The sequence below is a fragment of the Dromaius novaehollandiae genome, chromosome 1 (genome assembly GCF_036370855.1).
Source record: "Dromaius novaehollandiae isolate bDroNov1 chromosome 1, bDroNov1.hap1, whole genome shotgun sequence".
NCBI classification, from domain to species: Eukaryota; Metazoa; Chordata; class Aves; order Casuariiformes; family Dromaiidae; genus Dromaius; species Dromaius novaehollandiae.
The window spans coordinates 124,906,466-124,922,005 of record NC_088098.1 but is presented as its reverse complement, the minus strand read 5'-3'; the positions used below and the strand labels follow the sequence as shown (position 1 = coordinate 124,922,005).

General features: G+C 34.5%; 3 protein-coding genes across 6 annotated transcripts in view; 2 read left to right on the top strand and 1 right to left on the bottom strand.

Moving 5' to 3' along the window:
- Positions 1–15,540, bottom strand: part of CASK (calcium/calmodulin dependent serine protein kinase) — a 224,317-nt gene that overhangs the window by 99,919 nt on the left and 108,858 nt on the right. The gene's annotated exons all lie outside the window — the stretch shown is intronic.
- GPR34 (G protein-coupled receptor 34) lies at positions 260–4,470 on the top strand. The gene is made up of 2 exons (XM_064497408.1): positions 260–348; positions 2,174–4,470. Exon 2 carries the CDS (start codon positions 2,197–2,199, stop codon positions 3,337–3,339), a length of 1,143 nt encoding a protein of 380 aa, XP_064353478.1. The 5' UTR covers positions 260–348; positions 2,174–2,196; the 3' UTR covers positions 3,340–4,470.
- On the top strand, positions 11,546–14,285 carry GPR82 (G protein-coupled receptor 82). Its single transcript, XM_026113912.2, has 2 exons — positions 11,546–11,899; positions 13,107–14,285. The coding sequence occupies exon 2, from the start codon at positions 13,140–13,142 to the stop codon at positions 14,208–14,210; it is 1,071 nt and encodes a 356-aa protein (XP_025969697.1). The 5' UTR covers positions 11,546–11,899; positions 13,107–13,139; the 3' UTR covers positions 14,211–14,285.

The window sequence follows — 15,540 nt, the reverse complement described above, 5'->3', positions numbered from 1 at the left end:
CACTAGAAACAAAGTTTCTATGAAAAAACTAAACTCTCCAATTCAGAGTGAAATTCAGAGACTTTTTATTTTTTTTAAAAAAAACAGAACTTCCCCCAGAAAAGTCCAAATTAACATCAAAACCAATATTTTCAATAAACTGAAATTTGCTAGTTAAAAATACCTTCAAAAAATACAGTTGCAACATTAGTTAAACTTCCCCTTATTGCTACTTGCACTGTGTCAGCTGATTCTTATCACTTTTGTAGAGAAGCTAGTGCTTTAACTTTCTAGTAAGAGGACATGCATGTTACTCCTTCCTCTCTTCACCAGTGGTTTTGAAAAATCAGCAGAAGTTCTTAATAAACGGTAAGTAGCTTCCTCTTAAACTATAGTAAAATAAATTTCAATTAAAATACAAATTACAGATGTACTACTGACAAATTACCTTCAAAACTTTAATATACTTAGATTCAAGCCAAATATGCCTCTTGCTTATAGGTAAAAACATTATATATTAGAAACATTACAGCTTTTAGCATCTGCAATGTAATTGATTTTTCCATCTCATTCACCCAAAAGATGTAACTACCTATGTAAGTCATTATATGTCACGGGTTTTTACAAAATAACAACATAAACAAGAAATTGAAGTGGAAGATAGCTTTCGAGATGTGTTTGAAAGCATTGAGTTATTTATCAGATGAAACTTCTAAAATTATTTCTCATTCAGATAATATTAAATGGCAAATATAATTATGCAGCAATTTTTAATAAGACTGCTAACACAGCACAGACATACTCAGTGCAATTATAAGATCAGCCAGCATGGGAGGCTTAGACTGTCCACCCAATAATTCAGATTCTGTATACACAGTATTAGATCTCATTAAGATTTTTGCTTAAAATGCTGCCATTTTTATTGCTGTAGCTATATTGCACATTTAAATGTAAATATGCCTTTTTTAAGACCTCGTACACAGGAAGAACTGTTTCAAATTTATGTATACGGCAAAGAGCATTTTTTCTTGTTACTTCTGCTGCAGGATTTAGTTCAGATTACCAAGAACAGTTTTGTTTTTTTATGCGATTAGGGGAACAGAAAGCTTGTCCTTTTAAAAAAATTCAAAATATACTGTATGCAGTATTTTATCAATATGCCACATAAGTTAAGCACAGAATTTACACTAATACTAACCACCTTAACTATTTAAAAAGCTCATTACTATTCTGCTCTCTCAACCACACTATTTTTGGTTTTCCTTTTTTGGTCAAAGCTGATTTTTATCTTCTAAGATTATACCTTCCTGGCCAAAAGAAAGCTCATTGTAATTAGAAATTTTATGAAAACAAGCAAAACGTGAAAACAATCTGTTCATCACAGCATTAATGTGGTTTCAAGCTAATATTAGTTTTCTTGCACAACCCTGAATGTAACAGTCAACAAAAGAAAAAAAGCTTAAATTTATATGAAGATATTATTAAAAGCTATTGTAATATTAGTAACTCACACAGTGTTACTTATAGCAGAATATATAGCCAAGTAGCTACCATTTAGAAAAACAACTGGCAGTTGATAACCAGTGACTTGCATGAAAGAGATACTGGGTACCTATCTAAAATTAATACTGTTTAGTATCGTTTTGATGTATTTCTATGTATCTTGTACCAAAACTGAGAATACTTCACTTAGCTATGCTTCCACACTTTTTGCATCTTAATTAAAAAATGTTCTTACTGTCACAAAATCACTGGTCACAAAAGCCAATTTTAACAGAACTTCATAATGTTTTAAAAGTTATTTGTACTTATGGATCAAGCAAAAAATGTATCGATTTCTAAAATTTGCAGCAAAATTTAAATGTTTATTTCAAAACAAGAGAGTCATAGTTTAAGGAAGCAATTATTAGAATCATCATCTGCATGAGTACACTGTGCGTGTCAACCTGTTTTTGCCCACTTCACATGGAAAAAAAACCCAGGGAACTGATTTTTCTAGGATTACATCATATCGTGAGATATGGCTGAAAGTCCTTCTACTCCGCAACAATTAGCTCAGCTCAGGTTAATTCACTTTTTTACTTATTATCTTATTTACTTTTATGTAACTTCAGATTGTGTATGCAATAAAGCAAGCAAACATATGAAAGTGCTTGGTGATTAATGCCTATAATTTCTCTTTAAATCTCTACAGAGCAGCAAAGAAAATCCTAACAAATGATGGCTGCAACTTCAGCTGATTTTCTGAACATTCTTCCATACAGGGAAGTCATCTGGAGTAATCAAACCAACCTAGCCAGAAACTTATCAGAAATCCAAAACAATGCCAGTTGTGCCTTGAACGAAGACTCGTTGTCATTTGCTTTAATACTTTTTTACTCCATTATTTTTGTCATTGGATTGGTTGGAAATATTATAGCGCTGTTTGCTTTCCTCTGCATTCATCAGAAAAGGAATTCTATCCAAGTTTACTTACTAAATGTAGCTATTGCAGACCTTCTGCTGATCTTCTGTCTTCCCTTCCGAATACTGTATCATATTACCGGAAATACCTGGATGTTTGGATCGATTTTATGCAAGATTGTAGGAACTCTGTTTTATATGAACATGTACATCAGCATAGTACTGTTGGGACTAATAAGTCTAGATCGTTATGTAAAAATAAATAAGTCCATGAAGCGTCCTAAAATGTTAACTACTACACGAAGTATATATATTTGTTGCACAGTGTGGGCACTTGCACTGACAGGATTTATAATAGTAGTTGCACCATCTTTCTTTAAAAGTGAAAAAGGCAATTCTACTATGTGCTTTCATTACAGAGATAAACACAAGGCAAAGACAGAAGCTATTTTAAATTATATCATTGTTATCATTTTTTGGATAGTTTTTTTCCTTTTGATACTTTCATATGTTAAAATTGCCAAGAACCTTCTGAAAATTTCTAAAAAAAGAGCTAACTTTCCTAATGCAGGAAAATACACCCAGACAGCAAGGAATTCTTTCATTGTACTCATTATTTTCACCATATGTTTTGTTCCTTATCACGTGTTCCGATTCATCTACATTACATCACAATTACAAAAACCATCTTGTTACTGGAAGGAGATCATTCACAAGTGCAATGAGGTTATGCTTATATTTTCATCTTTTAACAGCTGCTTAGACCCAGTTATGTATTTCCTAATGTCCAGGAGTGTGCGTAAGACTGTATTCCAACTTATTTGTAGAAGACTCCATGGGGATGCAACTGTAACTTTAGAAAGTACTTCAGAAATGCAACTTGGACAATACACACAAGAGCGATTATCTACTATCACTCCCTATTCAAGTTCTTTAAAGAAGAAGTCTCTGATCTGATGATTTAAATTAACAGATAATGGCTTCTCTTAGTCATTTTAGGACATCAATTTAAGATGCACCAATGCAATACTACACAGCTACTAATCCTGCCTCTGTCTTCCTGTTGAGAAATGAGAAATCTTCTGTTCATGAAAAGGAGAAGTGACTTTCAAAGTAGTTTACTTTCTTCATCCAAGAAAACAAAATGCGAAGCCTCCTTAAACATGTTCGATTGGACTAATCTAGAACACTAACCCTTTGGGGAGATTTCCACAAAGTGGTTTCAACCTGTATATATAAGGAATCTTGTACATATACATTAATATTACCAGTTGGGCATGTAAACAACATAAATTTTGTGAAAGTAATGCTTTTGTGTCCTATTCAAAAGAGCTATGTTACTTATTACAGATTTCCTATATTTCTCTGCTTTAATAGGTTTCAAAGAGATCAGTGTTTTAACTGCATTTTATAGAACAATTTTTTTCAGGTGAATATTTGAGAATTTAACAATGTATATGGCTTAACAATGAGCTAAAAAACAAGACAGCCATTAATTCAGTTATCATTACAGAAGACACACTGTTTTATTAAACAGCAAAATTAAAATAATCAAGCCTTCTAAGCCCTTTATCATATTTTCAATGTTTTTATAAATGTCAAGGTCAAATATCTCATGAAAAGCAAGCAAAGAGTTAGCAAAATCGGAAATTCACAAATAAGAGGGGATATAGGGGTATTTTCAGTTAGCTAAGATCTTCAAACTTTGACTGACAACTCTGGTAACTTCAGCTATAGCAGAATAGAAAAATTAGCTCTGGTGAACCTCTGAAGCATCAGCTCTGACCCGTTCAGACTCCTAGTTCTTCACTCCACCTAGTTCTTAAGGCTAATGCCTAGAGATTTCTAAAGCCGCTCATTTCAAATGCACATTCCCTCTGGCAGAGATATTCTGTTTTCACATGATTAAAATAACTTTGATAAGTACAGATGCTATGTAAACAGTAAAACAACAGCAAATATACCTTACATGCAATTATATTCTCAGATTAAAACCAAGCAGTCTTATGTATTTAGACAAAAACTAAAATTTCAAACTGCTCCATCATTTAAAAAGGGTGTGTGTGTGTGTGTGTGCTAGTCCTGAAGAGCTGCAATGAGAGGTGATTATACAAAGAACAACTTATCTGTCTAGCATGACAGGTCAGAAAGGTGAACAAATCAGATATTAAATATTAGTTCTACAAAATAAAGTTTTATTATTCTAAACACATACAAGCAATACTGCTTAGGTAAGCTGGAGTACAGAGGTTCATATGACAATTAATATGACTATTAACTTCTAACGGATTGTGCGACTTTTTAGATCAAATCTATACCAAAACTTGCAAATTCTTACTATTACTGTACAATATTCTGGCCTTACAGAAGCTACTGTTAAAACTCACTTTAAACACAGTACACCTAATATTTCACCTCTACCAGTTTTAAGCTTAGTTTAATTTTTATTGTGATTTTATTTTCTCGATTTGGTTAAACTGGATGTAAACGTGTTAACCAAGTACAACATCTAGCCAGTGTATTTTGTCACGTTTTTAAAAAGGCACAGTGTGGGGTTTTTTCTTAATCTGCAAGGGACTTATTTTTATAAACATTTAATTTTTTAAAACTAGCTCGGTAACTACATTTTTCTTACACATTTCAATGTAAAATTATTTACGACTCTTTTACAGTAATTTCTGATTTATCCTCGCAATAACTGGTGCTATACTTTTCCAGAATCTTTTATGTATTATCTCATCATCCTATTACATGTACACTGGAGCAGGAAATGTCTTGACTTTGTACACTGTATTTGTACAATGCCAAAAATAGCATGTCACTTGTCCTTTACAATTGAAGGCATTATAATTGTACAAGAAGTCATATCAGCTCTGATAAACCTAGTGTAGTCTAGAAACCAGCACTTTACAAGATACAGACACCATCTCATCATTCTTTTCTTACTTGTATTTGCTCTAATCCAAGTGGCTATTGGATAACACTGATCACTGGAGGCCACTGGAGGACTTGAACAAAGTATAAATTCTAAAATTCTTTTAAAGAATGTGTTTGTTTAAAGCAGAATTTTCATTAAAAAGATTTTTTTATCCATGGACACTGCACAATTGCAAAAATAGACTGAGATCTCTTTGGAGGATCAAGTAATAATACAGAGTTTCAATGCTACGAATGAAGTATACTTTTAAAGCCAAAAGCAAATAGAAATGTGTTCCCCAGGCCAAAAAAAAGTGTTCTGGATGTGTTCTGGTCCATCACATAGCTATCATTAGGCAGGCTTTTCTGCTTTAAGAATTCCAGTGGTGAAAGCTATTACATATTTTATACAAGAGTAAAGCCTTAGATATCAGTACCTATTTGTATTGACCAGACACGTTCTACACTACAGGCAAAGAGCACAAAGGAAGCCTTGTGCACTATCAACAAATGAAGTTTTAGACTATTTAGAAGAAAACCATTCCAGAAGAAATGTTGATGAGTAACATTTTCACAGGACCACATGCTAGCCAATAAAATCCTTTAAAAGTGTTTCGGTACCGAATCACTTAATCATGTAACCTATCACTTAAATCAGCTTCAGTAAGTACATGAGCAATGAAAAGCAAATGTGACCCAAGTCTTTCTAAAGAAATTTCAGAAGCTACAGTCTAATGGTCATATTAGGCAAATTCATAGCACCTATTAAGACAAATAAATTAGGCAAGCATGGGGGTACACTAGGGAAGAGCAAATAGAGATTTTTGAGGGAAGTCATGTACCAGAAAGTCAGTAAACAGAAGAGCTCTCTAGAGAAGCTGAGAAGCACTGGGATAAAAGTGATCTGGTGTACTTGGACTTTAAGCAAGTCACTTACTAAAGGCTCTTAGGTAAACTAAGTTATTAGATGATAACTCTTGTTTTAGAAAAAGTTAAAAATTGGAAAGAAAGGCTAAAAATATGTGGTCTTTTTACTTCATGATGTTCCCCACGCATCTGCATATGGACCTGTTTATGAATATGTTGAACACTGCAATCTGGAATGAGTGAGAGTAACGGGATGACAAAGTTTTCAAACAATACAGGGTAGTCAAACCTAGAAGGTGGGTTTAAGATATCAACTCTCCACTCAAAAGCAATCAAACAGCAAAAGGACTGTTAAAGTTATGAGAAAAGGAATGGAGAAGTCATCATTGTGCCATTATATAATTCATATGATACAGATTCTACACAAGAATACATTAAATAAAACAACTCTACAACTCGGAAATGAAAATCTGAAGGGGCACACAATGGGTCTATGAAGTCAGGTATGGCATGCAAGAGTGGATGAGGAACAACTATATGCTCTTCGACACAAGCGTGAGTAAAGGAGCAGCAGTCTGAATGATAAACAAGCCTCCAAAACAATCAAACAAGTGGAAATAACTTATTACAAAATTCCACAATCATAGATATCCGTGCTTCAAGATGTTAGAGGCCAAATGTATGAACTGGCTCAGAAAGGGATTTGAATCTAGACAGCATTGTCTCATGAGAAACGATTACTACTGAATGAAAAACAAAGGTAGTATGAATGGTACAGTAGTAGTAGGTTTCAGTAGCATTTTTGTTAGACATAAGCACTACTACAAGTTGCAGAATAATCAATTTATGCCACTTCTACAGATATTCACTTATATGTCATTGATAACTCTGAGAATATTCCTGGAATAAGTAGGGGCTGACTCAACACGTGTCTCTGTATAACCTGCATGAACCTCATTTTGTTTCTTTACTCAAGTCTACAACACATCCTCAAATTTCAGTTTGTGCACCAAAGTTTCACCTCTTTTTTTAAGTATGTAAAAAGGAGCACATATTCTTCATTGGCATAAATATTAACTACATATATAAATGAAATGCATATAAAGTATACGTGTTAAGCTAGTCACTTCTAAACCTTTTAGACTTGACAAACGCATTAACAGCTACATTGTCTTACACACACCCCTTAAAATCAGTGGAAAATATAAGTTGAGAAACAACTGTTTGCCAGAAACAAAGTTTATAACTTAATTATAAACATACAAAAACATACAGGTGACCAGTTTTTATCTGCAAACTGAAGTTAGCTGTATTCTATTTTTAACTTTCAAATTGGTATTTTTCATGAGGGAAGAAAATTGTAAATTATTCTGATAACAACATGGAAAGTGAATTACTGAAACTACAAATGAGAGAAGCACAATCTTATCTGGCTGAGAAACAAACAATGAAGAGTCTCATATGGACGTGTTGGTGTAATGCTCTCTCCGATAGCACACAGAATCAGGGTGCAGCGGTGTGAGTTGTGCTGCACAGTACAAATAAAGTGTACAGAGAAAAAGAACCCATCAGTGAAGTTCAAGCAATCCAAAATACATTTTAAGTGTTTTCTCTGTACAAATGAGAATCATCTGCCAGCCTTTTTTCCATCCCTTATACAAATCCCAAACTATTGAGGGCTCTGAAATCCAGGACAATGGAGAAGGTGCTACAAAGCTGTCCCCATTCACTGGTCACGGATGGACTGGTAGAAAAAATTCTTGTACAGAAGTTGTTTGCAGATGTCTGGAAGGTACAGACATTGGGGGAGGGGAAAAGGAATGAAGTTGGAAAATGCCCTAACATTCAAAGTCCACACTCAGAGCTGGAAATACATATGCATATGTACATACATACACAAATGTGTGTACGTGTGTGTGTTTGTGTGCATACTTTTTTTAAACAAGCCAGAACGTACTTTTAAGATTCTGTTCTAACAATCTGAATCAGTTATTTAAAATATACCAGAATAATACATTTTGGTACATGCTGACTTCAAAAATTTTCTTGCTTTTGTTTGTAAATGATGATGGATATTTCACCTTTGCACCAATTAGAAAGCAAGGCTAGTTTCCTCACAGAATTCTCAAACCACACATATAAAAGTCTAGGTGCTTTAAAAAGAAAAATACACTTGCTATTCCTTCCACCAAGATTCTCACTATGGGAAGACATCCATATAAGTATGCTCAGCAACAAATCTGCAGGCAATCCATTCTGCAGCCAAAAATCCCCAGCGTGCAGGCAATGGAATCTGTCTTTTGAGTATCAATTTCACTTCTATTGCCAGGTTTTTATTTTTGCTTTATTATTTTTGCATTTTCACAGAAGCTTAAGAAATATCTGGAAAAGCCCAAAAAGCTGTTACACACAAGTATATTTAACTTCAAAAAAAATAGAGAAGTATGGTGGAAAAAGCAGAGTGAAAACTTCCTATTTGCCTATGATGATCAATGCGGTTTTCATATAAAAATTGATTCTAAAGTTAAAAGTAAAAATTATCATGACCAATACAGAGCTGCTTCTTTTTTAAAAAAAACAAATACAGTAAAGGAGACCTCTGCAGGCTGCACAAAGAATTTCACTGGGGAAAAAACTGTATGCAGTATTTAGCATTAAAGAGCTGCAGTATAAACATTTGGAAAGATGATTTTTATTCAACCCAGGTTTTCCAGCTTGAGACACGTTTTTTTCTTTGTGTTTTATGTATGTAAAAGACTACCTGGAACCTGTGAAACACTTACCTTTGCATATTTTATAACAGTCAAAGAACTGAAGCCATGGGTGCAAGGTAACCCCACTTCTATACCACTAACGATACTGGAAATGCCATGGAGTTATATTGCATACACTGATAAATCAAACAACATAAGAACTTCCGTTCTGCATCTATTTTGCTGAACCACAATGGCAGTTCCAAAGCTGGTGAAAGTAAATCATTAATGAACAACAATAAGTCTACTACAGACCCAGCTCAAACCTCACAAACATTTTATCTCCACTGATTCAGCAATAGTGCTTGACTGAACTAGACTAGATTTAAACAAGAGCTTAGAGGACTTTGCTTTGATCAGCACTTCTCACAACATTAAATATATATACTGACTATAGCCAAAATCCAAGTCAGGAGAAAACCTGGGCACATACTGGGTCTCCCCTGCAAGGAAATCTAATGAACAGGTAGACAAGAACCCTGGTGCTCTGCAACAAATCTCCTGATCTAGATGACAGCCAACTGAACAAAGGGGTACACCATGCAGTGCTTCTGCTCTACAGCTTATACAGCTGCATGTTTGATGGAAGCTATACATTTATTCAGTGTCTTCCAGCCTACATCTGGGTTTGCCTATTTCTCTGCACCTGATACTTGGCAGCTGTCTTCCACCTTCCAAGCTGCAGACACAGAGCACATGCCCTTGGGCCTTCCACAACTCAGAGAGGCCTGACCGCTATGGGAGCAAGAGGGTAACTAGACCCCTGCCTTTTACCATCTGACAAGCAGCAGCTGCTGCCAACACTCAACATTCCTTAAGGAGCTGTGTGGTTCGCCATCTGGTTTGTGACAGATTGATTCGTCTGTCTCCAATCATCTTGGGCAGGTGGAGTGGGAGAGGCAGTGGCCAGGCAGGCTGCAAGTCCTTAAGCCTTTTATAATCCGTACTTAGCATATTATGTAATATGACCATATATGGCAAACTGAAGTATGTTTTCCTACTGTTTCCTTGTTTTTATGGCTTTGGGCCACAAAACAAGCTGTCTGCATACAATGTCAAAGGGCAACGTGTGTTCCTTATCGCCACATAAAATCCAGTAACATGTACAAATTAGAGAGTGATCACTGTTTAAGAGTACTGAAAATATTAACGTGAAGGTCATTATGGAGAACTGAGAATGAATTGCATAAAAGACACACTTGCACTGTTTGAATATCATCAAATATATTTTAATTAAAATAAGCCATTTCTAAGTTAGGTGAATGGAAACAGGCCACTAAAAGAATAATCAATGAAGGTGCTCACAACTTGGAATCAACAATATACTTTTTTTTTTATTTGTAACATTCCATTCCTTTATCATCTATATTAGTAATCAGTTCCAAAATGAAGTGTGATAGATTATAATTCAATAACAATGTATCATCATACAATAATTCAGAAAAAAGGGAGCACTATCTCCTCCCATGCCATGAGTTATAGTCACAGAATCTTAAATACCACAGGCTATAACCAACTGAGTAACAACCACCCCTCCGCTAACTAAAACTGCAAACACCATTTTTGGCATCTGGGTATGCTCTCCTCTTAGCAAATTTCCAGAACACGAATTCTTGTATCTAAAAATGGATGAAATACCACAAGGACTTCTAAGACAGCCTAAGATACTATAAAATATTTAATTAACAAAAGACTCTTTCTACTAGAACAACTTTTAAAATATAATTATATGTTCAAAAGAGAAGAGGAAAAAAAAGAAAAAACAATGTACAAACAACCAGTACTCTCCAAAGTGTAGCTAATTGCAGTACTAAAAACTAATTACTAATACTCCACAAGTTTCCCCTCATCTAAATTTATTCCTAAATCAGATTAATTATCTAGTTTCAATAGGAGGCCAGCATACATGCCCATCATTTTAGAAGAAAAAATATAAAATTAATAATGAAACTGAACAATAAAATTCACAGTAGATCACTGAAGCGTATTCTCACTGTGGATGTTTAAACGCACAGCAAAGCTAACAAAACAAGGATCTTACTAACATTGCAGAAGTTTTTATATGGTATCTTCTCTGTTCTCACAAAGGAGCTTATTTATAGCTGATGAAAAGCCACACTTCACAACCACAGACGTTTCAGACAGAAAAAAATCAAAAGTCTTAAGTTCTGTAGAGCTAAACAGAGCTTGATCACAGATCACGCAACCTTTCTCATGGAGGAGGAAAACTGTCTTGTGCAGACTTCTGGATGATTTGTATAAAATAAGAGATTTCTTGCCAGAAATAGACTGAGTTTTCTCCAACTGATTGGTAATCCTAGGACATCACATCAGCTGTAAACTGCTTCCACAGAATCCATCATCTGACTAGACATACATAATCTATTCATTTGGTCACTTAAATCTTAAATGAGGATAGAAATGGGTACTACATCATTGCAGGTGGGCTTCAGTAAGAGCCAGTTGGCTTTGTGATAACTCTTGGAGCTGAAGTTAAACAGCATTGAAACCAGTTTTCACCTATAAAATACCTTTTTTTTTTTTTTTTCCATTATGGGAAGTGGGCAGTCTTAAAGAGAATGACAGTAACAATTCCTCCGCCCCCAAACAGAGCAAAGCGCTGTATAAAGCACTGTAAGCTACTTCTGTGCCATAGCTTCATAAGCAAAAGGCTGTTACAAACACTCTTCCACACTATCTCCTTCTCTTTATTCTTCTAATGGAGTCACATCTGGATCTAATTTCAAAGTCCTTGTTGAGCAGACCACATCTTTTGGTTTGAACTCTAAATGCTTAGCTGCTTGTTGACTCTGTAAATGAAAGGTGTAAATCCTGAAAACCTACCTACGATGGACAGATACTTTTCTTAACTGTACTTTCCAGATTTAAATAAATATCATCCTTTTCATTGCAGCAGCGGAGACAAAGGAAGAGCTTCAAACAGAAATACTTCCTCTCTGCAAAGGAAGGTGCTGTTATAGGTAAGGTTAAAATTGTTATTTCTTTGTTTCACCTGAGAAAACGTGGGCATTGACACAGAAATGAGCGTTAGATTTCTAAACAACTAAATTCAACAGTTACTTTGTGAGCTTAACTCATTGTGATAAAAGAATTTAATAAGTTTTGACTCAACTGTCCATATGGGACTCACACTAAGATGTAACAGCTACAAAATTGTTAATTTTCAAATTGTAAAACAGACAATTTGCTCAGCATAATTTTTAATTTCTTTTTGGCTAATCTACTTGGTATCTGGGCTTTTTATCATAGTTATACGGAATGCTCTTCAGTATTTGAGTTCAGTTTCTTAGAACTGTATCAAAAAAAGAGTATCGTCAATTTATAAGTTTGGAACCTGTTAGAATTTTTTTACATAGCTTTTATATGGAATAAAAGCTCACTAGGATACATGTCACTAAATTTATATCTGTACAACAAGAGAATCTATCTTCACTACAGGTTAGTAAACTGAAATGCTACTTTTTATATGCAGTCATTGTACAGAGCTTTAAGCACCAAATAGATTTTATTTCTTATTTACAGTCTGGAAATTAAGAATAAATTGAAAAGTGAACTTGGAAAAAATAGATATATTGCCATTTTCAGGAATCATTTCATACGTTTAAAATACAGACTACATTGTTTATGCAAAATATGTATCTAAGACCATAACTTGAACAAAGTGACACTAGATACTGACAGTCTTTGCAGTCAGCATAAAATAAATGTATCTAGCCAGATTTCAGAATTAAGTTGTGCTTCTTACTTAAATAGGGGCATGGAATACTCCACTTCTGCAATTAGTGTAATATTTTGCATTTGTTTTGCATATTTAACTTAAAATGGTTGAGAAGTGGTTTCCAAAGCAGCCTACAGATGTTCAAAAAGATTGAGGAAAAACTGAGACCACACAAAGTATTTCAGGCCCTAGCTTAAGCTGTCTGTTTCCTCATTTATGTTATCAGACTGTATGCATACTTGGGGTTTTGATATGGGTCAGCTTTTTATGTGAAATCTGTCAGTGAAAAAATGCCCAAGGAGTAACATCATGCAAATTCAGGATAGTCAAAAAGGAGTTAGCAATACTGATAAGCAGGGGAGAAAAAAGAACAGTTAAAATAAAAACAACGAATAGAAGAGATGTTAGATGCACATTACAGAAAAATAATTCTTTCAATTGTGTTTCAGCTCTGACCATTCATTCAAGGAAAACTGGCATAAATGAGAAATTCAACATGTCTTCAGCCATCGCTAGCTACTACTGTAGCTCTACCAGTCATCTACTCTTTCCTATTTACTACCGGCAGTTTTGGAAATATTCTCTCTGCCTGGATACTTTCAAGGCAAACATCTACAAAAAGAACACAATACATGTACCTGGCAAATCTTGTCGCTGCAAATTTACTTATATGTAGTACTATGCCTTTTCTGGCTGCCTACTTTGCAAGTGGGTATCAATGGACATATGATTCTGCAATGTGTAGAATAGCAAATCACCTTGGAACTCTCATTATGCACGTCAGCATGTATGTAACCATTACAATTTTATGTTCGATTGCTCTAAGTCAGTATGCAACACTGAAGAAAAGTAATGACATCACACAATACTCTCAAACAGTTAATGAGAGCTTTTACAGATGTGTACTCGAAAAGTTTCGTCAGCCAAAATTTGCTAAACACTTGTGTATCACTATATGGCTTACTGTGGTGTGCGTAACTGTAATAGCTATAACATATGATGCTGAGGTAAAGCCTTTGCAAAAATTTCACAAATGCTATAATATCAAGGTAGAAGCTGGTGAATACACCACAAAGATTGCAGCTTCTGTTGCTACTGCATGTTTTTTTGCATCTTTTATAACAGTATTGATGTCATACTATTCGCTTACCAGACATCTGAGTAAAATACAAAAAAACACCTGCATTGGAAAGAAACATCTAATTTATAAAACAGTCAAAAGAAACATTCTTGTCATCCAGATAATATTAACTGTCTGCTTTCTTCCATATCACATTTTTAGGCCAGTTTTTTATGTTCTGCTTACAAATAAAGACTGTCAAAGGTTAAACTATCTAGTGGAAATTAAGAATTTCCTTACTTGCCTCGCTGCTGCTAAGAGTAGCTTAGATCCACTTATAACCCTTTTTATAGATAAAAGATTTAAGAAAAGTCTGTATGGCCTGTTTAGAAAATCCACATCAAAACACCACAAACGTACAGCTGATATTTTTACTGACGAGACCTCCCCAAATAGGAAGAAAGATGGAAAGATGTCAGTGGAATATAACTAACAATAAACTCATTTTAACTATCTATTACAAGACTTCTATGTGAAATAAGTACTTAAATAAAATGATAAAATATTACTTGTATTATTTTTTAAATGATCTTGCTGGCTACATCAACATCAGACATAAATCCTACATGTACATCCAAATGAATCCAAGTAATTTATACACTCAACTGTCTACTATCATTTTGTCCATGCAAAACAAAGACATTACATTTTCCATTTGACCTACGAACAGTGTTTCTATCCAAATGCTCAGGGAAGAAGGCTGAAACAGGCTGAAGTTGAGGACATAGCTCTTTTTCATCATCCATATTCCCAGCTTTCAGACAGGAGCTTCCTTCATATCAAAGAATAGGACAGGACAAAGCACAGACTCTCTGGACTGGCTAAACTATTTATCAAAGACTTAAGGAAAGCAAAAGAAAGATAGCAAAGAACTGAAAAAACACACTCAACATGTATTTTTTGTTCAGAAGTATTTGACTAGAAGGCTGATTCCTTTTTTTTTTTTTTTAAAAAAAAAAACGGGGAATGCATCACGAGACATGCTGAAATTCTTCGGAGTGCAAAGGAAAGTTCTTAATGAGAAATGCTACTGTTTACCTATGTCCACAATATTAGGGTTTTGCTATAGTAACTGTTTTCTTGGTGATAAAACCCTATGTGAATAAATTATGCACCTATTTATTTTTTATTCTAACCTTCACAAAAAGAGCTTTTTTATAGCTTTGTATTAAAATTGCAGAAATATCAGAGTTAAGATTTAATTAATTTATCATCCATCCTGCTCTGGCATTTCCTATCATGGGTACAGAGTGTTATTGGAATTATTACATTTGCAACAGGGTGACTCAGAAGAGAAAGTTTTGATGGTGACTGCCAACCTGCAAGGGTGAAGGATCCAGAGATGGGGAGAGCTCTCATGGCCTAGCTAAAGGATTTGAATTAGTGTTTGAGAAGAGCACATTTTATGTGCTCTGTAGGTTGGTCAGGAATTGTTTTTCTTGGAGTCTTACCCACGGCAGTTATATTTAATGAACAGCTTCAGCAGTGGTTACATTGTTGGTACACAGCCTTTGTGTGCTCAACATACTGTATTCATCTAAAAGTGCTACATAATTCTCACTTCAGAGGTGAATTAACACATGCTACTCCAAAAGGCACCTAGTTCAAAACAACATTTAAATTCAGGCCATTTATAGAAGACAACTGCATAAAATTAACACAAAAGATCTACAACATTGTAACAGATCTGAATGCACAATAATAATAATAATAATAATAAGGATGAAATGCATACATGCACTTACTTCTAATGTCTGGTATTA